Source organism: Ostrea edulis, chromosome 7 (genome assembly GCF_947568905.1).
Source record: "Ostrea edulis chromosome 7, xbOstEdul1.1, whole genome shotgun sequence".
Taxonomy (NCBI): domain Eukaryota; kingdom Metazoa; phylum Mollusca; class Bivalvia; order Ostreida; family Ostreidae; genus Ostrea; species Ostrea edulis.
The window spans coordinates 77,265,864-77,292,287 of record NC_079170.1 but is presented as its reverse complement, the minus strand read 5'-3'; the positions used below and the strand labels follow the sequence as shown (position 1 = coordinate 77,292,287).

The following is a 26,424-nucleotide window of genomic DNA, read 5'->3' as shown; positions in this document are numbered from 1 at the left end:
TAGCCGAAACTTATGTATGCAGACAATGTATCGCGAGAAAACGGTTTCAAATTGCTCGTTTTACATCGCAATGAAAAAAAAAGGTTTGTGTAATAATAATATCTACCCACTAGTTTAAAACGGAACTAGGAATAATTGTTATGAAAGAAATTAAGGAATTTTGCCTTCTTTCAAAACAGTTAAATGACGATGCTGTACACACAAAAAATTCATATGAATTTGTTGCAATTTTCAGTAAAAAGTATGGGATTTCATATCCGTTTTTATAGGGCATGCGTGATCAGAGACATCATTTACTAACATAATGCATACAATAAGTATATCAATGAAATACACTGAAATGGTGTCTAATCACGCTTGCATTGTATTATTTCTATAGCCATAGGAATATCTGAAAAATAATTTAAACTTTTGGCTGTATTTTAAAGATTTTGCGAAAAATGGTTCGCATTCCGTAGTTCTTGACACAGTTTTATACAAGCAATGTTATCGTTTACTATAATACATTTTTTAAAGAGGTCAAGAGAAATTACACTTACATGTATATGACAACAAAGATATGAAGCATTTTGAATCATTTGACATTCCAGTGCCTTATATAGGGCGGTTATCATACAATTATGTCATGCCTACTAGGGAAACAGTCAAAAATATTGTCTCGGGGTAGTGGTGAAGACCCGGGAAACTGTTGTCAGAGGCCGTAGGTCGAGGACAACAGTTTCCCGGGTCTTCGCCACTACCGAGGGGTAATAGTTTGGACCGTTTCAATAGTAAGCATAAAATAATTGTTTTATTACCTAATCTGTTAATCGGGCAATATTTTCGCACGTGACCGGGTAACGGTTCGTCACGTGACAGGGAAACTGTCCGCCACGTGATCGGGTAATAGTAGGTCACGTGATGAACTATGTTACCCCTGCTCATTTTCGTGTACCTTTCTCTGCTGATTAAAGTTGGAAAATAGGAAAAAATATGTAATATGAATTTATATAGTAGATTAGGTAATAACATTGAATATACCAAATGTAGCCTCCCGGATGGACGGATTTAATTTGTGACACCATTATAATTTGTGAGTTCTCACGTTTTTCATGCATGTACTCTACAGATACATCATGAAGAAAATTAAACACCCTGAATAAATTCTGAATCGTGGTGAAATATGGGGCTTAATGCCAACTTTTGTATGGCATCAACGCCCTCAGCCTTTTATTGTGAATAAAACATTTCCTTAACTCGTGAAAAAAACCAGGATGTTCTACATTCAGCATTCAATGTTTTTCAGTGCTCGGTTGATTACGTAACTGTATATGGAGAAAGGAATCGATTGATAATAAATTGTTTTAATATTTATCGAATTCCCCTCAGAGCTGAAATATTCACTTTTGTACACTCCTATTGGGTTCTCTGTTTTGTAAAGAAAAATAAATAGACAAATAGGAAAGGAAAACATCCCATTATTCAGTGAGTTATGATTAATCTATTGATAAAGCACAGTGTACATTATGTACTTAGTTACAGGTATCAAATATACCATAATTTAGCAGGCAAAAATAAACAAGACAGGGGGGGGGGGGGGTCGATTCAGCTACATGTGTACTACTGATGCACAGCTTTTACTTTGGGGTGGTAATGACTAACGAATTAAATAACTGTATTTTTTCTTATGTTCAGACATATATTCACGAAACTAAAAGATTTAGCTGATGATCATATTGTATTGTTTATCTATAGAACACTTACCATCTTTGTAATCTCAGTATATTAATTTTGTGTATTATTGGGTTATAAGGAGAACTCGTAAGTAGTATGAACTTGTTTCTGATCCTTTGTATATATCATATATAATACATACGTTCAAATCCTTGGTTGCAGTCAAATTACATTTTGAGTCTTCAGTTACAATAATACCACTAAATCTATTAGTGATGAATAGGGAACTTTGACATCTGAAAATTGGGTTTACTTATTACGTGTTATTTATGAAATTAATTTGATGAAGACATGAGCTGTGACGCTTCACACCAGCACACGTGGGAGCGCGTTAGCGATTCACGAAAAAATATACTGGTGTGAAGCGATGCAGTTCATACTCTCATGTATTTTCAAAAGTGGAAATTCCTATATTTACATTCTAAATATATTTTTGTCGGAAAACCCAGTCGTTAGAATTGACGTACTATATTTATCAATATTCATACGCGCATTGTTCAAAACTGTCTCTCATTCATGATGAAATGACTATCATCACAATTATTAACGATATCAAAGGCAAAATCATCGGAAATATAATTGTTTTTATCACGGCGTCACCATCACATCAATAATTAAATATTGTCATTGGATTTCGGGAACACTTTGAATCAATCAAATTTGTGAAAACAGACATTCTGCTGTAATGAAAAAGATGACGTTCAAGTGACCAAAATCGACAGCAGGACAAACACGGGGCCTTTGAAAACACCAGAGGTGAAGACAAGTGAATGAAGGGATTGTTAAGCATCTACTGTTGACCGACCCCACCCGCCATCAGGCCTCCATCTCGATTAGGTAAACGGAATAATCCTTAGTCAAAATCACTATGTAAAGACCAGCTTAACGATTGGTATGAAACACCTCAGATATCACTCAACGTAATAACAGTTTGTATTTGCAAATTTTATCATCACAGCGATCATGCATTTGCAAAATGCTGACTTTAAACTAGATTGTTGAAATCCCTGTACCCTCAACATTTTTGCCCGTAACTAGCCTTCCTTTAAGATTTGATCACACGCAGAACATGCTCGCGAGTCGAATAAGTTGGGAGGTATAAATTACATCATATGCCCAACTCTCTGTTTTAAATTGCTTATAGGAGTTATGAGATTGATCACTGTTCATTATCTTCGCCTTTCATGCAGGTGATGATGGAATGTCGCTATACATAGATATGGGAGGTTGACGGAGAATTGTCGGTGATTTATTCATTAACATACACTGTATAGTGTAAGTCTACAATGTTGTAAACAAATCCTTTTGGGGTTGCTAAAAATTCTATCGGAATTCGACGGGATTTCTTTTTCTCGTAAGCGAGAAGTATTTCCTGGAGTAAAATTGTATATAACGTTCATTATCGTGCAGAAAAGTGAAGAGGATTTCTATTAAAGTCGTCTCGTGGGACTTTATTCTCTTCCAATAATTCATCCCAAATATATCTATTCATATTCCTCTACTGTTAGTTAATTGATTTATAAGTTGGTAGTTGATATGATTTATTAGACCTCTCATTTCAATACAAGTCTCCTGAAATATGCGAGTAAAGGAAGAATGGTGGGCGCCGATTTATCGGATTAGCGGATTTTATGCTTAGTAGAATGTATCCCAGAACACAATTTACATACAATTTCTTATAACAGGACCGTTGATAAAAAGAAGATAGATAATGTAAATAGATAAAAATGAAAAGACAAAGGCCGATTCCCATGACTGCACTCAGCACACCAACTGGATTATCAACCAAATCAAGGTGATACTAGATCACTTCCGGGATAGGACTCGGACGTATTGTGAGTCACATTAAATAGCGTTTACCTTGATATTCAGTTCCTGAAAAAATGTTCGAGGCTCCTGAGGATGTGGAAGTTATTGAGAAAATAAGATTAAGTTTTATTCTTTCTGTCACTTGCTATCTATATCAGTCAGATAACGCATTTAATGAAATTTTCATACCGATTGTTACATGTAGGCCGTTCCTGGCACACTGATTTTGACTACGGATAACTCCGTTTAACTGATCAAGATTTAAGGCTCAAGGCGGGTGTGACCGGTTGACAGGGGATGCTTACTCCTCCTAGGCACCTCATCCCACCTCTGGTGTGTCCAGGGGTACGTGTTTGCCCAACTCTCTATTTTGTATTGCTTACATGATTTATGAGATCGATCATTGTTCATTATCTTCACCCTTCATCATAAGGATGGATAATGATGCACTTACGATCAAATAAAATCAGGTTGTAAAATGTCACATATTCTACAATTCTAGGCAATACATGAATTCAAACTTGTCCCCGTGTAACACTTCGCGTGACAGGGTTACCTCGGTTTTAAATTAGATAACCGTAGCATATACTTTCATTACTGTGGCGAACTATTAAGATTCGAGACTTGGGCATTCACTCTGCGCAGTCTAACTATCACGACTAAACGACTCTGTCACTGTGCTATATAGAGCTATGGTGGCGGACAGACAATCTATAAGAGTCTTATTCATGAGAAGAGTTAATAATTTTAATCTTGCTATAAATTCCTTAATCATTGACTTTTGGAAGAGGACCATCATCCTTTAACTGAATCATTGTAAATGCCATCTACCCAGCGAAAAGGAAAATGGTTATATGAAATATAATTAAAGAAAACTAAAAGTAATGAATAGCGCTAAGCGTATGAATACTGGCCCTCACATGAAATATTACTTCACTTTTGCAAAATTAATGGTGTGTAATAATATAGTACATTCCTACTGGCAATTCTGATTGTGCAATCCAACACCAACTTGATTAATAGGATGGCCAAATGTAAATTGATTAACGTTCCGCTCAAGACTATTTCACTCATGTGGAGACGTCACCACTGCCGGTGAAGGGCTGCAAAATATAGGCCTATGCTCGGCACTAACAGCCTTTGAGCAGGGAGGGATCTTTATCATGCCACACCTGCTACGACACGGGGGTCTTAGTTTCTGTGGTCTCATCCAAAGGACCGCCCCATTTAGACGCCTCGTACGACAAGCAAGGGGGTACTGACGACCTATTCTAACTCGGATCACCACGGCATGTGGGTACTAGATTGTGTACTTTTATTCCCATCCGGGTTTTTCTTTGAGCCCGCGTTCTGTCAGGTTGTATCTGATCGGCTCTACAGATGTCGTTAACAGTAATGTCTGCAAGACTCATTTGACATATAATCCCGTTAGACATCCGGCTAGATTGGTCCACTATCTGATATACCATCGGGAGGTAGAAAACTGATAGATTTGTTTTCAAACTTGCATCATAGGAGGCGGTTATCCGCAAACGCAAAAACGAAAGTTGAAATCCAACGGGTGACAGTTATAAAAACGAAATGTTTGAGCAATGAACAACGAAAATTGTTTCATCAAAGAATCCAATTATTTCTTACGTGAATTATGTTCACAATAATAATTGTCTGCTTTTCAACAGTGATGGACATTTTATGTCGAATGATTTTTACATTTTCTAGCTACAGGAGTAAATTCAATCCTTTTGTTTCAAGTAACCACGAATGTCAGTCCCATATGGACATTAGAGAAGATCGTCTACGTGCGTGCAAGATTACGTGCAGACGATAATACTTCAACGTCGTTCTTTTCAGTTTGCATGAAAACTGCTGATTGTTTTCTTCCGGTCCCGTAAAAGGATACCTTTACAATGGCGAAGTAATAACGTTGTGGAGAGAACTATCAGCCGGGATAAACGCGCGTTTGCATGATGTGGTATCCCTGCAAAGGCGATGATCGGGCTGCATCACGCATCTCTTAGTAAAGACCCGTTTAATTCGATCATAATCGAGAGGAAGATACAATGTTATTGTAGTCTGAGCGAGAAATTATGCACGTTAGAAACAAAATTAGACAGCATTACTATCTAGTAAACAGAATAAAACATCTGCAAAAGGTATTTATATTTTCTTTTCGTTAGGTAGGTTTAGGAAAAAGAGTCGCTGTTCTTTTGTAGAAACAATCAGTTACATTAGGAATAACGTCATGCTATTAGTACCACAAACTAATTACATACACGCATTACGTATGTTGAATACTTACATGACGTCATGATTCATTTATTGCCTCGGTCGAGGACAACAGCTGTTTTGTTTAACCAAGAACGTCCCGGAGCCATAGATCGGGGACAAGAGATCCTTTTGACGGTCAAACAAAACAGCTGTTGTCCTTAGATCCAGATTTTAACTGTTTTGTTATACCACTTCGTTTTCTCCATATATAAGTAATAATAATATATAAAAAGAACCAACAATACTGTTTTATCAACGTAGTACACGTTCACGTATATTCTCTGCTTAAATATCCAGGATTATTTGATTTTATACCAAACAGTCCAAATTAATTTTGGGTATAGTGTGTACATCGTTACAAAATTTAAATTCAATTCCTACTGCCTTGTGCGAGAGTTATTGATACGAACTAATCAATTTCTGCACACCGGAAGTGACCTGCATCAACACTCAAAACATTTTGTATTGTGATGGCTAAAGGTCAATAAGTAATTTAAATTGTTGTTTTTACAAGTGGGGTCGACAGCTTCACAATCGCTGGGTCCACATCCACTTCCCAATCAAGGGTCGGGATGCTACGGGCAAAGGTAGGGTAGTACTACTCATTTGCCATGTCCATGCTCTCCCAAACCAGGTAACACGCAGGAAAAAGGCAGGGTCTCCCCTCCCACCTTAGAACGTGGTGACCCGTTCAGGTCTGGGTATATATGCTAACATATGTCCCAGTGTATCCCCCTACAAAAACATTGTATGCGGCCTTTACCACCATATACGATTGTTTTGTGTTTTCTTTCTACCTGAGTGTGATTCAATAAAGTATAAACTTTAATCGTGTTGTCAACCATACTACCAAAAGATTAATGGTTTCTAAGGATGACATGTGTTTGTCTCTATTTCAATAATTAATCACGTACATTTACGTCAGTATTTTTTAGACATAGCACTCTTCGTTAAATGCGATGTCCTAGTTCACGTAATTGTGGTTAAACGCAAACTTGGCGGTAAATCCAAGCTTGAAAACGCCAGTTTCGAGAAAAGACTTTTTTCCATAGCATAAATAAATATAAACAAAAGTTATACTTAAAGTGAACACAACACATGTTAGGTATGTGGATGGGGGCACAGTTGGTAGAACTTTGAATGACTATAAGTGGGACAGAGAGGACCTACTATCAATGAGAAAGATGATAAACTATAATACAAGCAGCTCCTCTTATAATATGCAAATGTTGAAAATACAAAATACTATCGAAAGAAATATTTTACTAAAGTGGAAACATAAAAACAATGTCATATTTGTGAGTAATAGCGAGCGCAGCGAGCCAACGCGGAGCGGAGCGGAGCGCTGGCTCGTACTGCGAGCTCTAATGACTAGAGCGCGGGAAATAATCCGAGCTAAATCTCAACCTCTAACAAGAATTTTTTTAACGCCAATCCCAGAAGTCCCTCGTACAAAATGGCGGATGGTTCGATTCGTAAAATAATAAAAAAAAAAAAAATCTTTGAAGTGTTACAAACCTTTCTTATTTGAAAGGAAAGGATGACAATCATATTCTTCCCCCTTTCTTTTTCTTTTTAAAATATTGTCCAAAGAAATGTAAACAGTCACGTCACAATTTCTAGGCTACGTCACAACACACTCGTTGCATTTCCCGCTAAACTGGTTCCTACATTGGCGAGAAGAGCAAGACAGTAATCCTACGTATTGACAGTGAACCAGATCAGTTTTCCTTGTTTTCGATATAAATTTTTTGAAAATGTATTCAGATATGCTGCCCTCGCCCCAACGGTCACACCGTAATCATATTAGCGAGCGAAGCTCGCGTCGCAAAGCGACGCGACGAGCTCGCTCCAATGATTACGCAATTGAGTCACGTGATTTGCTCTTCTTCAGCCGAAAAATGATGGGGACTACCAATAATGCTTCAGGAAAAATGTCGCCGTCACTGCAGAATACTTCATTGACAACCCCGTAGATAAAACATATGAATAGTTTGGGAAGTACCACAAATGGTTTTGAATTACAGGCAAGCTTTCCCATACCTTCGTATATTTTGCAATGTTGTTGTGGATTATTGCTTGATTTGAAAGAAAAACAATCGCAGCTAATGATGACGTCACAATGCACTGTTTACATCAACCGCGTTATATTTCCCGCGTTAAATGAATCGCCTCAAGTCGTATTGTAAGACGTTATGGGTCTTCGCTCATCTCAACGGTCACACAGTACACATATTATCTTGGATATTGATACGTACGGACAACGATATATATATATTATTACTACAGTAACTTGATCCGAAGAGTCGGATCACGTCGAGTTGACAGGCGTAGATCATCAGATCACACGAGACGCGAAGCGTCGAGTTTGATCTGATGATCCGCGCCTGTCAACGAGACGTGATCCAACTCTTCGGATCAAGTTACTGTAGTAATGATAAATTTATTATATACCCCCTTATGCATTTTAAATCCACATTTATATGATACTACATGTAATCCAAATTATCAAAAACACAGACATACCGTGAAATTATGTATTGTGTACGCAGTTTCGTTTGTGACGCGGTCAATATTTTCCACAAATAACGTTGCGTTGATGCATTGTGACGTCATTGTGACGGCATCAGTTTTAGAGGATACTGATACGGAATCAGAAAACCAGTGTGGTGATCCGGAAAACCGGATCACACGCTGTGAAATCCACAGTATCAGAGAACGATACATTGATGGGTATATAATAAAGTGTGGTATCTAAAATTTCCGTGTATTAGATTACTCCCGGAATACTTATCATTTACTCAGTTTGTGTATTAGTCGAATTCGTATGAGAAACTTACTGAGCACATTTACTTATGCAGTGATGAATATTTGTCCCACTCCCGGATGTTAACAACTTGTTTCGCGCCTTATTATGTACGAGAGTTATCCAAAGGGAAATAACTTGGACGTATCTCGACACCGGCGTATTGAAAATTATGTCACTTGCTTATCTAATGAAAACAGCGTCGGTTGGTTCGTCGGTTTTATATTGTTTAACGCCCCTCTCGATATTTTCCCTCATATGTAGACGTCACCATTGCTGTTGAAGGGCTGACGAATTTAGGCCTATGACCGGCGCTTACGGCCTTTGAGCAGGGAGGGATCTTTATCGTGCCACACCTGTTGTAACACGAGTCTCGTCCAAAGGACCGCCCCATTTATTCGCCTCTTAAGACAAGCAAGGGGTACTGAGGACGTATTCTAAACCGGATCCTCACGGGATATAAAAATAGGGTAATCAATCATAAAAATAGGGTTGGTTGTGTATTGTTTAACGTCCCCCTCGAGAATATTTCAGTTATATGGAGAAGTCACTATTCCCAGTTAAGGGCTGCAAAATTTAGGCCTATGCTCGATGCATACGGCCTTTGGGCAGGGAGGAATCTTTATCGTGTCATACCTGCTGTGACACGGGGCCTCGTTTTTTTTGTGGTCTCATCCGAAGGATAGCCCCATTTAGTAACCTCTTACGACGAGCAAGGGGTACTGAGGGCCTATTCTAACCCGGATCCCCACTGGAATGAACAGTCACCTTTTCAATAGCGTTTATCAGTTCATACCTTGATAAGGTAAAAGACATTCGGGGATTTTATAAATTAGCAGTCAAAATTTTGATATTTTTATTACCTTAGTTTTATACCCAGGCACCTGAAGTATGGATACATGTATTACTACTCTCCACCCTTTTGACATTTTTATTTGTTTACAAATTTTTGTTTCATACCTTGCGCATTTTATTATACCGGTAGAAGGCCAATCTCTAAAGCTTACAAAAAGTGTGTAACGATTACATGAATCGAAAGAGGGATGAGATAGACCGGGAAATCACACATTTCAGAGAAATTATTGCCACAAATAAAATCAAAAAAGGGGGATGGGTGTAGTAATACCCATACTTCAGGTGTCTGTGGTTTTATATAGGTTTATAAGAATACATTTAATCTGTGTTGTCGATCAACAGCAGGAATGCATGAAGCTTATCTTTCCTTTTTATGATGCTTTCATTCAAAACCTGTGTAAGAATACATATAAAATAGGTGGCATAAAACATTCACACGGGCACTGAAGTGTACATTACTACATGTATGACATCAGAGTAGCGGATGGCGAGATTGGTGTTATAACGGGAAATTTACATAGCACGAAAAACTTTCCTGACAAACATACATGTAGCAGTATAGAAAAAACAACGATGGATACATTTTTAGGCACTAAGTACACATAGAGTTATGATGATAAATATCTTCCTAATCAGCAGAAACGAGAAGTAGAAAAAACAGACATGGGGTAAAATTAGTTTTGGAGTACCTAGTCTTGTATGTGACGCAGTCAAAACGCGCGTTGATACATTGTGACATCATGAATTAAGAATGAAACTTTTTTTCTCTCTCATGATGCAGATATCAAAGGAAACAAATGAACTGAAAGCTTCATCAATGTGAGAAGCGAAGAAAAGGATTATAAATTTAATTTATTATACCCCCCGAACGAAGTTCTGGGGGGTATATAGGAATCACTCTGTCTGTCTGTCCGTCTGTGCAGATTCGTGTCCGGGCCATAACTTCTTTGTTCTTTGACTTAGGCATACCATATTTGGCACACAGGTAGATCACCATGAGACGATGTGTCATGTATCTTCATGACCTCTATATGACCTTGACCCTTGACCTCAAGGTCAAAATTAAAGGTTTTTTACAATGGATTCGTGTCCGGGCCATAACTTCTTTGTTCTTTGACATAGGCATACCATATTTGACACATGAGTGTATCACCATGAGACGATGTGTCATGTACCTTCATGACCTCCATATGACCTTGACCTTAAGGTCAAAATTAAAGGTTTTTACAATGGATTCATGTCCGGGCCATGACTTCTTTGTTCTTTGACATAGGCATATCATATTTGACACATGAGTGTATCACCATGAAACGATGTGTCGAGTACCTTCATGACCTGTATATGACCTTGAACTTTGACCTCAAGGTCAAAATTGATTATAGGGTTTTGACATAGTCATACATAAGACATGGGTGTATCACCATGAGACTATGTGTCATGTACATTCATGACCTCTTTATGACCTTGACCTTTGATCTCAAGGTCAAAATTATAGGTTTATGCCATGGATTTGTGTTTGGACTATATCTTCCATTTTCTTCTACAAATGCATACCATATTTTTACACTCAGGAAAGAGGTAATTTATACCTATTAACAACACCCTTTGGGAGATTGGGGTAAGCGGGGGGTATTCTTAGTGAGCATTGCTCACAGTACATCTTGTTTTCATTTAATCGTTATTATTAAATAGTAAAACAAATAGTCCCTCATCAAAAAGTTTTGATTAATGTTTCTGAAATGGCGCGTAGGAATTCGAATATCTGTACGTAACAATGAAAACAACAACAAAACTGGCTGCGCATTCAGGTCAGGTAAAGTTACAGTGCAGAATTAAATGGATTAGACGCCAAATTAAAAGTGCAATGTTTTAAAGCTGAATTAGATATAAAGAAAGAAAACAAGGGTTGACTTGATGTAAATGTATGTTGCATTGTGTTGGAGGAGACGTTGAACACTGGTGGTGTCTTGGGAACATGCTCCATTTTGAACAATATCAAGTAAAGCGTAACACTGCTTCATCTAAATCGCCCTCGTTGGTCGCATATCACAAAGGTTCAATTTCATTGATACATGTATCCCCAAGACAAAGTCGCCGCTTGTTCCGTTCGTAAAACAGACGAGAGAACTCGTTTATATCTGTGTAATCACTGTGTGTTGTTTCTTAAATTAATTTTGTATTTCATTTATATGTTTGGTTGTGTTGGTTTTTTGGTAGCAATGGGAAAAAATCAAACGAACACATTTCGTTTACAATGATTTTTGTGGAAATTCCCGTTCTATAAATACCGCTAACGGGATGACGCATTCCAGAGAAAAGTAGTCCTGTGTGCTTAGTGCAGATGAACTCCCGGACAATTTTTTTTTTTTTTAATTTAGAAATCAATTATTAAATGATTGTCAGAGGATGGTGACAGGGATTTTGAAGATTTTTAATTTACCTATGAAACAATGAATTGGATACGGGAGAGTGGGAATATTTAACCTGGTAGGCTTAGAAACAGCGATTTGTTTAAATACCTTATCCGCCAACCTCCAGGGACAGAATAAACCGTCAGTCAATATGTTTCATCAGCTCAGCCCCGGACTTAATTCAGAACAAATTTACTATCATCTCAACGATCGACGCGCTTTCTTTGATTACATCTAGTTATTTGATAACATGCAATATTTCAAATAAATATGACCTTCCAATATCTCTCCCTTACATACTTAATAACCGATACCCAAACACAATCTAGCCAAGGTTAAATAGACTTTCATTCAAACCATTAGCGTTGTTTGCAGGGGAAGTAACTGCACATTTAGTCTGCGTGCTAGCTGTTGTGGAAAATAGAACAGTTTTAGATGTATACATGTAGTAGACAAAAGATAGGATGTTTTTTTTTTTGGAAAGTGAAAGTTGTTTACTGAGTATTGCATAAATGCATGTGATGTATCCTTCATAAGTGAAATGGTGTTTTGAAATTTCATTAAGCTATCAAAACCTCTCTTCAAATTATTGAACATGTCATTTAACGAACTAAAGGTAGGTTGAATTCAATAAATAAATATAGATTGCTTCAATTCAATTAGAGATAGGTCAGATTTGTGATTTCGCATAAATTATAAAGATATTTTGCCGTCCACGCACACTACCATGTGAATTAAAAATAGACCTACCCCCGCCCATGTATCATCGCCGTGAGACTGTGAAATAGAAATAAACCTACCCCGCCCATGTATCATCGCCGTGAGAATGTGAAATAGAAATAGACCTACCCCCGCCCATGTATCATCACCGTGAGAATGTGAAATAGAAATAGATCTACCCCCGCCCATGTATCATCACCGTGAGAATGTGAAATAGAAATAGACCTAACCCCGCCCATGTATCATCGCCGTGAGAATGTGAAATAGAAATAGACCTACCCCGCCCATGTATCATCGCCGTGAGAATGTGAAATAGAAATAGACCTACCCCCGCCCATGTATCATCGCCGTGAGAATGTGAAATAGAAATAGACCTGATTAATTACTCCAAAGATCATTACTAAAAATGTGGTGATCATTCACAGAGGCTAGTAACGTAAACGTTGTAAGCTATGCTATTGGATAGCAATAAATAGCATAGAAAACTTCACGTAAATCCATCTTCATAAGTGTAATAAATAGCATAGAAAACTTCCCGTAAATCTATCTTCACAAGTGTAATAAATAGCATAGAAAACTCCCCGTAAATCTATCTTCACAAGTGTAATAAATAGCATAGAAAACTTCACGTAAATCCATCTTCACAAGTGTAATAAATAGCATAAAACACTTCATGTTTAAATCTTCACAAGTGTAATAAATAGCATAGAAAACTTCATGTTTAAATTTTCACAAGTGTAATAAATAGCATGGAAAACTTCACGTAAATCTGCCATGTATATTCAGACAGGTCTGACATTTTGTTTTAAACATCAACCGTCAGTAATGCAATTATTTTTATTTCTTACTCTGAGCGCATTATATTGTGAACATACTTGTACGTTTGGATGCTTTCTGAACACATTATATTGTGAACATACTTGTACGTTTGGATGCTTTCTGAACACATTATAATGTGAACGTACTTGTACGTGTGGATGCTTTCTTCCGTTCGAGATCCGCCCCTCGCGCTGATTAGGAAATTCAAGATATTGCGTATTGTTTTGTCATTTTCGGCGATTTATTAATTAATTAACCATAATAGATGAAAATAAGTTCAAATCTGAAAACTACAATAAGGTGAAATGTTAATTATACTAATAGCAGAAGACAGCTCTCTCCTGATCACCCGGCATCACAGGACAAATCATCGACTCCATCATTATTATATAGTATTTATTGTATATTGTTTAACGTCCCTCTCGAGAATATTTCACTCATATGAAGACGTCACCAACGCCGGTGAAGGGCTGTGAATTTTGGGCCTATGCTCGGCGTTTGCGGCGTTAGAGCAGGGATCGAATTAATCTTTATCGTGCCACACCTGCTGTGACACGGGACCTCTGTTTTTGCGGTCTCATCCAAAGGACCGCCCCATCTAGTCGCCTCTTACGATAAGCAAGAGGTACTGAGGACCTATTCTAACCCAGATCCCCATGGAATTATTATATAGTAATATAGATTAAAATATTTTCACTACATGATTGATTTAGCCACCCCCTGGAACTTTAATATCGCACACTGACGCATGTAGCTGCAATCATACCTTTTGATGACCTGTCATGCAACTGACTTTGGTAGATCAGTCAAAATATCCCCCTGCTGACCATTTGAATTACTGAGTAGTTTACTGATTTTATGGTAAAAAAACAAAACAAACTATATTCCACAATTAATAGCATTGATCAACTTTCTTTTTACCCCCAAAATGCAATGATAAATATACATGCATATGAAGTAATGGAATATAAATGGTAGTTTGGCTATTAGATTGAGAAAACTTGATAGGGGCGAGGATTACAGAGCTCCGTTACCGAGGATTACAGAGCTCCGTTACCGAGGATTACAGAACTCGGTTACCGAGGTTTACAGATTACAGAGCTCCGTTACCAAGGATTACAGAGCTCCGTTACGGAGGATTACAGAGCTCCGTTACCGAGGATTACAGAGCTCCGTTACCGAGGTTTACAGATTACAGAGCTCCGTTACCAAGGATTACAGAGCTCCGTTACGGAGAATTACAGAGCTCCGTTACCGAGGTTTACAGATTACAGAGCTCCGTTACGGAGAATTACAGAGCTCCGTTACCGAGGATTACAGAGCTCCGTTACCGAGGATTACAGAGCCCTGTTACCGAGGATTACAGAGAGTTCTACATCGCATAAACTCTTACTGCGATACAAGACCTCGTATTCAGTCGTTAGGACTCCTATTCAACTCACTTCTCTCGAGTGTAACATCAATCAGCGGAAAACCGGTTAAATAGGCAGTCACTTTACCCTTTTTTACGTCTTTAAAGATTGACGACAAAAGCATAAACAAAAACATTTCGAGTCATTTATCATGTACCGGTCATGGTAGCTCAGTGGTAGAGCGTACACTAATTGGAAACCGGGAGGTTGTGAATTCGAGCCCCGCTCGTGCTATGGCGACCAAACCTAAAATGTTACTTAGGTAGTAATTGCTTCTTCGCAAAACGCTCGGCATTTAGAAGTGAGAATCACGGGTCTTTCTGATATTACCTTAACAAACGGAAGTCCCGATTCGTAGCAGGAGTTGATACGTTAGAGAATCCTCACTGCTACAGCCCTGATACGTTAGAGAACTCTCACTGCTACAGCCCTGATACGTTAGAGAACTCTCACTGCTACAGCCCTGATACGTTAGAGAACTCTCACTGCTACAGCCCTCATACGTTAGAGAATCCTCACTGCCACAGCCCTGATACATTAGAGAATCCTCACTGCTACAGCCCTCATACGTTAGAGAACTCTCACTGCTACAGCCCTGATACGTTATAGAACTCTCACTGCTACAGCCCTGATACGTTAGAGAATCCTCATTGCTACAGCCCTGATACGTTAGAGAATCCTCACTGCTACAGCCCTGATACGTTAGAGAATCCTCACTGCTACAGCCCTCATACGTTAGAGAATCCTCACTGCCACAGCCCTGATACATTAGAGAATCCTCACTGCTATAGCCCTGATACGTTAGAGAACTCTCACTGCTACAGCCCTGATACGTTAGAGAACTCTCACTGCTACAGCCCTCATACGTTAGAGAACTCTCTGCTACAGCCCTGATACATTAGAGAATCCTCACTGCTGCAGCCCTGATACGTTAGAGAACTCTCACTGCTACAGCCCTGATACGTTAGAGAACTCTCACTGCTACAGCCCTCATACGTTAGAGAATCCTCACTGCCACAGCCCTGATACGTTAGAGAATCCTCACTGCTACAGCCCTCATACGTTAGAGAACTCTCACTGCTACAGCCCTCATACGTTATAGAACTCTCACTGCTACAGCCCTGATACGTTAGAGAATCCTCACTGCTACAGCCCTGATACGTTAGAGAACTCTCACTGCTACAGCCCTGATACGTTAGAGAACTCTCACTGCTACAGCCCTCATACGTTAGAGAACTCTCTGCTACAGCCCTGATACATTAGAGAATCCTCACTGCTGCAGCCCTGATACGTTAGAGAACTCTCACTGCTACAGCCCTGATACGTTAGAGAACTCTCACTGCTACAGCCCTCATACGTTAGAGAACTCTCTGCTACAGCCCTGATACATTAGAGAATCCTCACTGCTGCAGCCCTGATACGTTAGAGAACCCTCACTGCTACAGCCCTGATACGTTAGAGAACTCTCACTGCTACAGCCCTGATACGTTAGAGAACTCTCACTGCTACAGCCCTCATACGTTAGAGAACTCTCTGCTACAGCCCTGATACATTAGAGAATCCTCACTGCTGCAGCCCTGATACGTTAGAGAACCCTCACTGCTACAGCCCTGATACGTTAGAGAACCCACACTGCTACAGCCCTGATACGTTAGAGAACTCTCACTGCTACGGCCCTGATACATTAGAGAATCCTCACTGTTACGACCCTGATACGTTAGAGAACTCTCACTGCTACAGCCCTCATACGTTAGAGAACTCTCACTGCTACAGCCCTCATACGTTAGAGAACTCTCTGCTACAGCCCTCATACGTTAGAGAATCCTCATTGCTACAGCCCTGATATGTTAGGGAATCCTCACTGCTGCAGCCCTGATACGTTAGAGAACCCTCACTGCTACGGCCCTGGGCGTTAAGCGGTGGTCTAAATGTGGTATTTCACCTACAGCTGGTGACGTTTCAATATGAGTGAAAATTCTCGAAGGGGCGTAAAACTAACAAACAATCAACAAATACTTTTCCTGTTAGAACATCCCAGCAGGTGTGTGTCTGTCATCACAATTTAAACTTTGAAAATAGCATTCATGTATACGTCACAGTGGGAAAAGAACCAAGCTGGGGTAAAAATTGGGGCATGAACCAAAATCCATTTGGTTTACAATGTCTTTGAATTAATTCACGTGGTTTAGTAAAAAGGAGAGTATGGGGGTGGAAACTATACATAGCTATTTTATAAATTGATTTTATCATAATTGTGCATTGCAGATAAGACGTAAGAGAAAGCAACTAAAACATTTCGTGATGCCGGAGGGATGAACACATCGTCAGTCTCTAACTTCACAGCGCATGCGTCACTGGAAGAGGAAATTCAACAGAGGGTATTGTATTTTCTCCCACTTTTATTCGTGTGGGGAGCGCTTGGAGTCCTCTCTATTCTATCAAATGTAATATTCCTGTTGTTGTCGAAGTTCACGACGGGTGGTAGTAGCCCAGTTTTAGTTTTCATGAGGAGTATATGTCTGGCTGACGTCATGACGGGACTTTACGCAGTCTTCAAAGCAGTGGTTTTTAATTCTATGCAAAGCACAAAGGTCAACTGTTTTCTTCCGGACAGCATTCTGATCACAGCGACGACCGCGTCCGTGTGTACGCTTGTGTGGCTGCACGTGGATTGCTGCTTGCGATTTACACACCCATTGAAATATATTGTTCACATTAAAAAAGAAAATATCATAACGGGGATGGTGCTGATGTGGAATATTTCGTTTGTTCTTGGTTTCTTACCCTTGATGGGCTGGAATAACGAGGACGCCATTTGCGCATACCACAGATTCTACTCTTCCAGATATGTGTACTTTATAGCCTCGTTATGGTGTACAGGGCTGATTTCAAGTGTTGTGATGGAGGTTGTCCTTAAACGCTATATGTTGAAAGTGAACAAGAATCAACATTTATTAACGGTGAACAGCAGGGAATTTGAACGTTACCAGAATCTCATATCAACTAATCGAATTGAATTAATTGGGTGGTTTTCGTGTATTGTACTTTTGGGAATATTCGCCACTCTTAGCGTCGTTTTATTTCGTAAATTCCGTCATTTTGATGTTCTTGAAGTTCATATTTTATATATTATGCCAATATTTTTAGTACGTGCCTGCACCATATCCGTAGTAAGAAGTTATAAAACCACACAGATTCATCTTGTGACAAAGAAACTCCGGCGACAAGTAACGAAAATAATCAACAAACACTCGCCAGCTTCAAAGGTCAATTCTGTGACAGACACAATTAGGTCAAACATTGACAGCAATAAATCAACGGAAGCAAATAATAGTTTGAAAGCAAGCTTTCGGAAAGATGATCGAAACGGAGACATCAAAACCATCGTAAAGGATGCCGAGAATCCGCAGCAAAGTAGTTCCCAGGGCAGTGATGTGTCCCGACCCAGTGTTCAGGTTCTTTGTGCTGACAGTGTTACGGCGGTGGAAAATCCCGTCTTTAATATGGATGATGAAATGACCGATATTACGTCACTTCCTGTTTCCTGTAAAAATGGGCTGTTGATCTTAGAATCCGAATTAGACCAATATGATGAAGTGACGTATCTCTGAACATTTTGTGAATCATTTTATTATAAACAAATTCATTATAATTTGTATCTAATGTTTGTTAACTTTGTACGAAAGCAAAGGACTGATCATTTGAATACATATCGAAAAAATGAATTTGATTTTGTTTTCTCCAAGATTTGGAGTTTTGCATTATACTTTCGTATGTAATACATGTTATGGGTCGTGTGGGTCATAGACCAATCATTGGATTTTCCTTTATCATTCGTTAGACGTACACCATGAATTAACATTCAATATTTTCAAGTTTAAACTGTGGGAATAGTCATAGATACCTCTACAACATTTTGTGACATTCTCCGTCCCTTGATCAGGGGTACATGGTCAAGCTTTGGACAACACATATATGTATTGTAGTCAATTCGGACATGTAGGCTTTCTTTTGGTACTCTGGTTTCGCCAATGTGTGAGCTTAGGGACATTAATGTAAGTTGTAGAACGTCGAAAAACATTTTTAAAAGTTGTCATTTTAAACTTTTATGGACTATATAGTCAGTGAAAGTTCAAAATTTTATTACAATCGTTTTCTTGACACTTGGACACAAAACAACCCCTTTCATTGTGAAGGTATGCATCGTATCGATCAGTCTTGTGAGATCTAGAGGACGAATGTTACCTGCAATAGTTTGTGGGTCATACAGTAAAAATGTACCCCGTTTTATAAAGCTTCTCGTCTTTTACTTCGAACCTGTTGTGAATGAAACATTGGTTGATAGATATACTGAGCTTGGAAACTTCAACCATAATCGTAATACGTTTAGACACATGTCGGTTTCGTTCACGGGAGAACTATCATTGATCTTTTAATGAACTGCAATGTATCTTTGAAAATATCCTTAATCCCTGACCATTCGTCCCTTAACAACAGATCAGCACATTCTCATTACAGGGATGAAGCTCTGTGAACTCAAAAGTGGGAACAACATTATTAAGCAGGATATGCTTACTCCTCCTAAGCACCTGACCCCACCTCTGATATATCCAGGGATCCATGTTTGCCCGACTCTTTATTTCTTATTCCTTATAGGAGTTATGAGATTGATCACTGTTCATTATCTTCACCTTAACAGTCTTCTACATGTAGATATAAGGTATTTTTTACCTGAGATTTCTGGCAGGGGGTGTTATATTTTTTATGGTTTCGTATGTGCATCATCTTTAAATAACACAATTTTCGAAAAGTCAGCTATTCTCTTAGTACATGTATTTCCTTACACATTTGGATGGGTAACGAATCAATAACCCTTGGCTTGTGAAGATGAAGTAGGCTATAAAATTAAATATGCTTTTGATATCTATATTTCCTCGAATCGATCGATCTTTACCAAGGAAAAGCACAGAAATGGGTTTCTTCTTTGCTTTTCGAGTAGCTGATGATTATCTTGGGTAATATGGATGTTGTCGGAGATACCATGTCTCATTGCACGAAAACAAATTAAGGGAATAAACTCTTGTACAACTTGGAAATTGCGTGCTTCCTCGTGTATTTCGCTGTTAGCAGTATAATATATTGTTAAACTACAGACATGGAATATACATGTTTTCCAAATTCAAATTCTGTTTTTACTATGTTTTCTATAAACAAACAGATATGTTGATAAACAGGATGAGAACAAACGACGTGGCAGACGTTAAAATTAAAACAAATGGCTTCGGTATGGCGATAAATAGAAGCAGACGTCAACGCCGTTTACATCGTCAGCAAGTAGTCCAAGGCAGCCTCGACGACAGAGAAAATCCGAAGGAAAATTTGTTTGAATTTGAAGTGTTTCTTACTTATCCATTTCAACCGAACACAAGCCTTCACATTAATGATGTGCTCACCTCTTTTTTATCAATATAAAGTATCAGTGGGTTGTGCTTTTCCACACTTTTTTTTTAGGTCCTTGTAAAACTGATGGTTTGTCAATGGTGGTTTCGGATACCCTTGTCCCTCTTCGGATACCCTTGTCCCCCTTTCTCTGTCGTCCTTATGAAGAGCTGTACAATATGTGGGTCATGGAAAGACAGTTCCTCAAAAATGCTGACACGTATCCTGCAGCAAGTATAACACACCATCACCATATCATGGGGAAGAATAGATTATGCAAGTTATTTCATGCTATAAATATTTCTTAATAATTCCAATGTTATTTATTACAATTGTTTTGATTGGACAAAAATAAAGCTGAACAAGAGTTTATACATCAATAAACCCAAAAATGCGATGTATTCATACACACCTGAACACAAATAACGTAGTGCGGGGAAACTATTCAAATTTTTTGCAATTGTTAATAAAGTGAATGAATTGGAATTATAAGAATCAAACATTCTTTTTGAAGAATTTATCGATGGGTAAACTCCGGACATTTTACTCACAAACTTAACATAAGTGTTTCGCACTTTTATTCAGTTTGTGAGTAAAATGTCCGGAGTTTACACATCGATAAATTCTCCAAAAAGAACGTTTAATCCTATATTAAACTGGAAGAATATCTGCACATTTTTTCAGATTATTCTAAGTCTTGTAAATTATACCAGTTTTATGAAATGACATTTGAAGAGGGTGCTGGTGAACAGACACAAATTCCACCCCCATTCTGAGGAGGAATGTCACCTAATAATGCATCAAATTACTATTTTGGAAGTAAATATATCAAACCTACATGCATATTGATTTAATATATATGTATTTCCAAAGCTTATTAGGATCGTATATTTTTGTGTTTTTTATCTGGGTCAGAGTTAGACCCCTTTCTATATTTATGGTATCACAGAGGTCGGACCCAAAACGGGCTTAGCCCCTGTGGGATATGATTAACATTCCTGTACCATGCTAAACAAATTGACAAGATCTGCCATCTTAATGGAAACACTAAAGACCCGATATACTTCAAATCTCAAATACCTTAAATTGATCTAAATATTATTCTTGTGATATTGCACCTAGGGAAGGAAATTAAACATTATTTATTGACTTAATTTTTTAATTTTTTTTTTATCTTATTTCATTTAGATTATTTTTATCCATTTTCCCCTTCTTTAAAGTTTTAGGTATATCGGGTCTTTCGTGTGTTTCTCAAAATGGCAGATAGAGTCAGGAGTTGATGTTTGGTAAAATAAGCGACCAAGATACGGCGAACATAGAGAATTTTATCAAAGTATGAGAAAGTAAGCAGTGTATAATTGATGTGAAATTTTAATTGATAAGTCCAAAATCTTCCACACAAGTCTGAATTTTGCTGCTGTCATAGGCGAGAAACCAGCCGGTGACCTGGACCGGTAAATGTCCAAGTAAAAATAAACATGCAAAATCGAGAGAACGATGACGTATATTTTAAGAACCTGTGGCTTAACATTTGGCATTCAACTTGATGCAAGTAGTTAAAACATTAATCTATGCAAGGAGACCGGCAAATTATGAATATCGCACTTAGTTTTTGACTATTTAGGCATTTGAAGTGAGTGGATAGTTTTCTTATCTGGGTCAGAGTTAAAACCCTTTCTATATTTATGGTATCACAGAGTTCGGACCAAATCGGACTTAGCCCTTGTGTCATATCCTTTTACTTTTTTGTGATGGTGATTCAGAAAAAAAGGTGATCGGAAATCGTCTCAGAAGCATTTTTACTAGAGCTTTTTCAGCTATGTCGTTGCCATCACGACAGGTATATTTTGATAACTTCCAAACGGCACGCGACAGCCAGCCGCAACTTAGGTCAGCGCCTGCTGAAAATCGGTCTACATCACCTAGTATTTTCCTTTTAGATAATTGCAGTTATAGTGTTTACATTACTTTAAAAAAAATTATGAAAGTGTTATACATTTAGATTAACATTTTTCATTTCTATATTGATCAGGGATGTTACCTTGCAAATCGGTAAGCTTTATGGGAAATAAAGTAATAATAAGCATATATATAGCACTAAAATTGACCAACATTGTCACAGAACTAGAAACATTAACATTGGATTCCCAACAACATTTTTAAACACGTAAATATAAAAAAAAAAGCTTTGAAATTTTGCTAATGAGATTCTTTAAGTGCAAAGTAGAATTCAGTAGTAATTGATTATTATCTTTAATACCAGTGTTAATTGATTAATTGCTCTTAATCATACCTCATTTTGATTAGGGTGTAGAAAAATAGTTTCCTTGAATCAGGCTTTAAAACGTCATATATTTTAATATTCTTATTGATATAAAAAAAACATTTAATTTGTCAAATTACTTTATATTATTGAGTATAAAGAATGTGAACATTTTCGCCGTGTTTTGTTCTGTAGTGAAACAATAGAAGCATTGGTATGAAGCTAAATTACAATTTATAATACCTGTAAAAGGGAAGTTGTGCTTCACCGAGGGAGGAGGATGTTCTAAAACATTTCCCATTTTTCATTGGTTTCTATAGTAAAATACGTGATTTTAACCCAAATGATACTGTTACATGTATTTCTCTTTGTTTTGTCTACTAAATCAACCTCAGTCCCATGTATCCTTCGGTCTCAGTAACGTGTCTCATTCAGTCTCAGTCCCATGTCTCCTTCAGTCCCGTGAATCCTTCAGTCCCGTGTCTCCTTCAGCCCGGTGTCTCCTTCAGTTACGTGTCTCCTTCAGTCCCGTGTCTCCTTCAGTCACGTGTTTCCTTCAGCCCGTTATCTTCTTCAGCCCGGTGTCTCTTTCAGTCCCGTGTCTCCATCAGTCACGTGTCTCCTTCAGCCCGGTGTCTTCTTCAGCCCGGTGTCTTCTTCGGTCTCAGTTTCCTGTCTCCTTCAGTCCCGTATATCCATAGGTCTCAGTTCCGTGACCTCTTCAGTCTCAGTCCCGTGTCTCCTTCAGACTCAGTCATATGTCTCCTTCAGTCTCAGTTACGTGTCTCATTCAGTCTCATGTCTTCTGCAGTTTCAGTCACGTGTCTCCTTTATACTCAGTCACGTGTCCCGTTTAGTCTCAGTCTCGTGTCTCCATCAGTCCCGTGTCTCCTTCAGTCTCAGTCCCGTGTCTCCTTCAGTTTCAGTTACGTGCCTTCTTCAGTCTCAGTCCCGTATCTCCTTCAGTCTCAGTCCCGTGTCTCCTTCAGTCTTAGCCCAGTGCTTCTCCTTCAGTTTTAGTCTTATGTATACATGTATTTCATTTTCATATATTTAATCTTGTCACTCTCAGTAACATTTTTCTTTTTTTACCAGTTCATAATCTCGTATAGTGCTAGTTCATAATCTCCTATAGTCCTAGTCAATACTCTCCTACATTTTTGGTCCATAATCTCCTACAGTCCTAATCTATAATCACCTACATTCCTAGTCCATAATCTCCTACAATCCTAATCCATAATCACCTACAATCCTAGTCCATAATCACTTACATTCCTAGTCCATAATCTCCTACAATCCTAGTCCATAATCTCCTACAGTCCTAGTCCATAATCTCCTACAGTCCTAATCCATAATATCTTACAGTCCTTGTCCACAATCTTCTACAGTCCTTGTCCATATCTCCTACAGTCCTAATCCATAATATCCTACGGTCCTAGTCCATAATCTCCTACAGTCATTGTCCCTAACCCCATACAGTCCTTGTCCATAAACTCCTACAGTCCTTGTCCATAATCTCCTACAGTCCTAGTCCATATCTCCTACAGTCCTTGTCCACAATCTCCTATAGTCCTTGTCCATAATATCCTACAATCCTAGTTCACAATCTCCTACAGTCCAATTACATATCTCCTACAGTCCTTGACCATAATCTCCTACAGTCCTAACCCATAATCTCCTAGACTCCTAATCCATAATCTCCTACAGTCTTAGTACATATCTCCTACAGTCCTTGTCCATCATCTTTTAGTCCTAGTCCACAATCTCCTACAGTCTTAGTCCATAATCTCCTACAGTACTTATCCATAATCTCCTACACTCCTAGTCCATAATCTCCAGTCCTAATCCATAATCTACTACAGTCCTTGTCCATAATCTCCTACAGTCCTAGTTGATAATATCCTACAGTCCTAGTCCACAATCTCCTACAGTCCTAGTTGATAATCGCCTAGTCCTAGTCCATAATCTCCTACAGTCCTTGTCCATAATCTCCTACAGTCCTAGTCCATAATATCTTACAGTTACAATCCACAATCTCCTACAGTCCTAGTCCACAATCTCCTACAGTCCTTCCCATAATCTCCTACAGTCCTTGTCCATAATCTCCTACAGTCCTAGTCCATAATCTTTTAGAGTCCTTGTCCATATATCATACAGTCCTTGACCATAATCTCCTACAGGCCTAGTCTATAATCTCCTACAGTCCTAGTTCATAATCTCCTACAGTTCTAGGCCGTAGTCTCCTACAGTCCTAGTCCAAAATCCCCTACAGTCCTTGCCCATAATCTCCTACAGTCAATGTCCATAATATCCTACAGTTCTAGTCCATAATTTCCTACAGTCCTAGTCCACAATATCATACAGTCCTAGTCCATAATTTCCTACAGTCCTTGTTCATAATCTCCTACAGTCCTAGTCCATATCTCCTACAGTCCTTGTCCATAATCTCCTACAGTCCTAGTCCATAATATCCTATGGTCCTAGTCCATAATCTCCTACAGTCTTTGTCCAAAATATCCTATAGCCCTTGTTCATAATCTCCTGCAGTCCTAGTCTACAATCTCCTACAGTCCTTGTCCATAAGATCCTACAATTCTAATCCATAATTTCGTATAGTCCTAGTCCATAATCTCCTACAGTCCTAATCCACAATCTGCTAGTCTTAGTACATATCTCCTACAGTCCTTGTCCATAATCTCCTACAGTCCTAGTCCACAATTTCCTACAGTCCTAGTCCATAATCTCCTACAGTTCTAATCCACAATATCTTACAGTCCTAGTCCACAATCGCCTACAGTCCTAGTCCATAATCTCCTACAGTCCTAGTCCATAATATCCTACAGTTCTTGTCCATATCTCCTACAGTCCTTGTCCATAATCTCCTACAGTCATTGTCCCTAACCCCATACAGTCCTTGTCCATAAACTCCTACAGTCCTTGTCCATAATCACCTACAGTCCTAGTCCATATCTCCTACAGTCCTTGTTCACAATCTCCTATAGTCCTTGTCCATAATCTCCTACAATCCTAGTCTACAATCTCCTACAGTCCTAGTCCATATCTCCTACAGTCCTTGTCCATAAGATCCTACAATTCTAATCCATAATTTCGTATAGTCCTAGTCCATAATCTCCTACAGTCCTAATCCACAATCTCCTAGTCTTAGTACATATCTCCTACAGTCCTTGTCCATAATCTCCTACAGTCTTAGTCCACAATTTCCTACAGTCCTAGTCCATAATCTCCTACAGTTCTAATCCACAATATCTTACAGTCCTAGTCCACAATCGCCTACAGTCCTAGTCCATAATCTCCTACAGTCCTAGTCCATAATCTCCTACAGTTCTTGTCCATATCTCCTACAGTCCTTGTCCATAATCTCCTACAGTCCTTGTCCATAATCTCCTACAGTCATAGTCCATTATCTCCTACAGTTCTAGTCCATAATCTCCTACAATCCTAATCCATAATCTCCTACAGTCCTTGTCGATATCTCCTACAGTCCTTGTCCATAATCTCCTACAGTCCTTGTCCATAATATCCCACAGTCCTTGTCCATAATATCCCAGTCCTTGTCCATAATATCCTACAGTCCTTGTCCATAATCTCATACAGTCCTAGTCCATAATATCTTACAGTTACAATCCACAATCTCCTACAGTCCTAGTCCACAATCTCCTACAGTCCTTCCCATAATCTCCTACAGTCCTTGTCCATAATCTCCTACAGTCCTAGTCCATAATCTTTTAGAGTCCTTGTCCATATATCATACAGTCCTTGACCATAATCTCCTACAGGCCTAGTCTATAATCTCCTACAGTCCTAGTTCATAATCTCCTACAGTTCTAGGCCGTAGTCTCCTACAGTCCTAGTCCAAAATCCCCTACAGTCCTTGCCCATAATCTCCTA

General features: G+C 38.6%; 1 protein-coding gene across 4 annotated transcripts in view; it reads left to right on the top strand.

Moving 5' to 3' along the window:
• The window catches only part of LOC125656211 (adenosine receptor A1-like), a 30,239-nt gene extending 11,701 nt beyond the window's left edge, over positions 1-18,538 (top strand). For 2 of the 4 annotated variants that reach the window (XM_048886814.2, XM_048886815.2), the window contains exon 2: positions 17,079-18,538. In XM_048886814.2, coding sequence (XP_048742771.1) covers positions 17,126-18,424 — 1,299 coding nt within the window. In that variant the 5' untranslated portion in view covers positions 17,079-17,125 and the 3' untranslated portion in view covers positions 18,425-18,538. Of the gene's footprint in view, positions 1-3,855; positions 3,993-17,078 lie in introns of those variants that run through there. The other 2 variants (XR_008797324.1, XM_056145393.1) reach the window with 2 other exon arrangements.
• Positions 18,539-26,424: the final 7,886 nt, after the last annotated feature.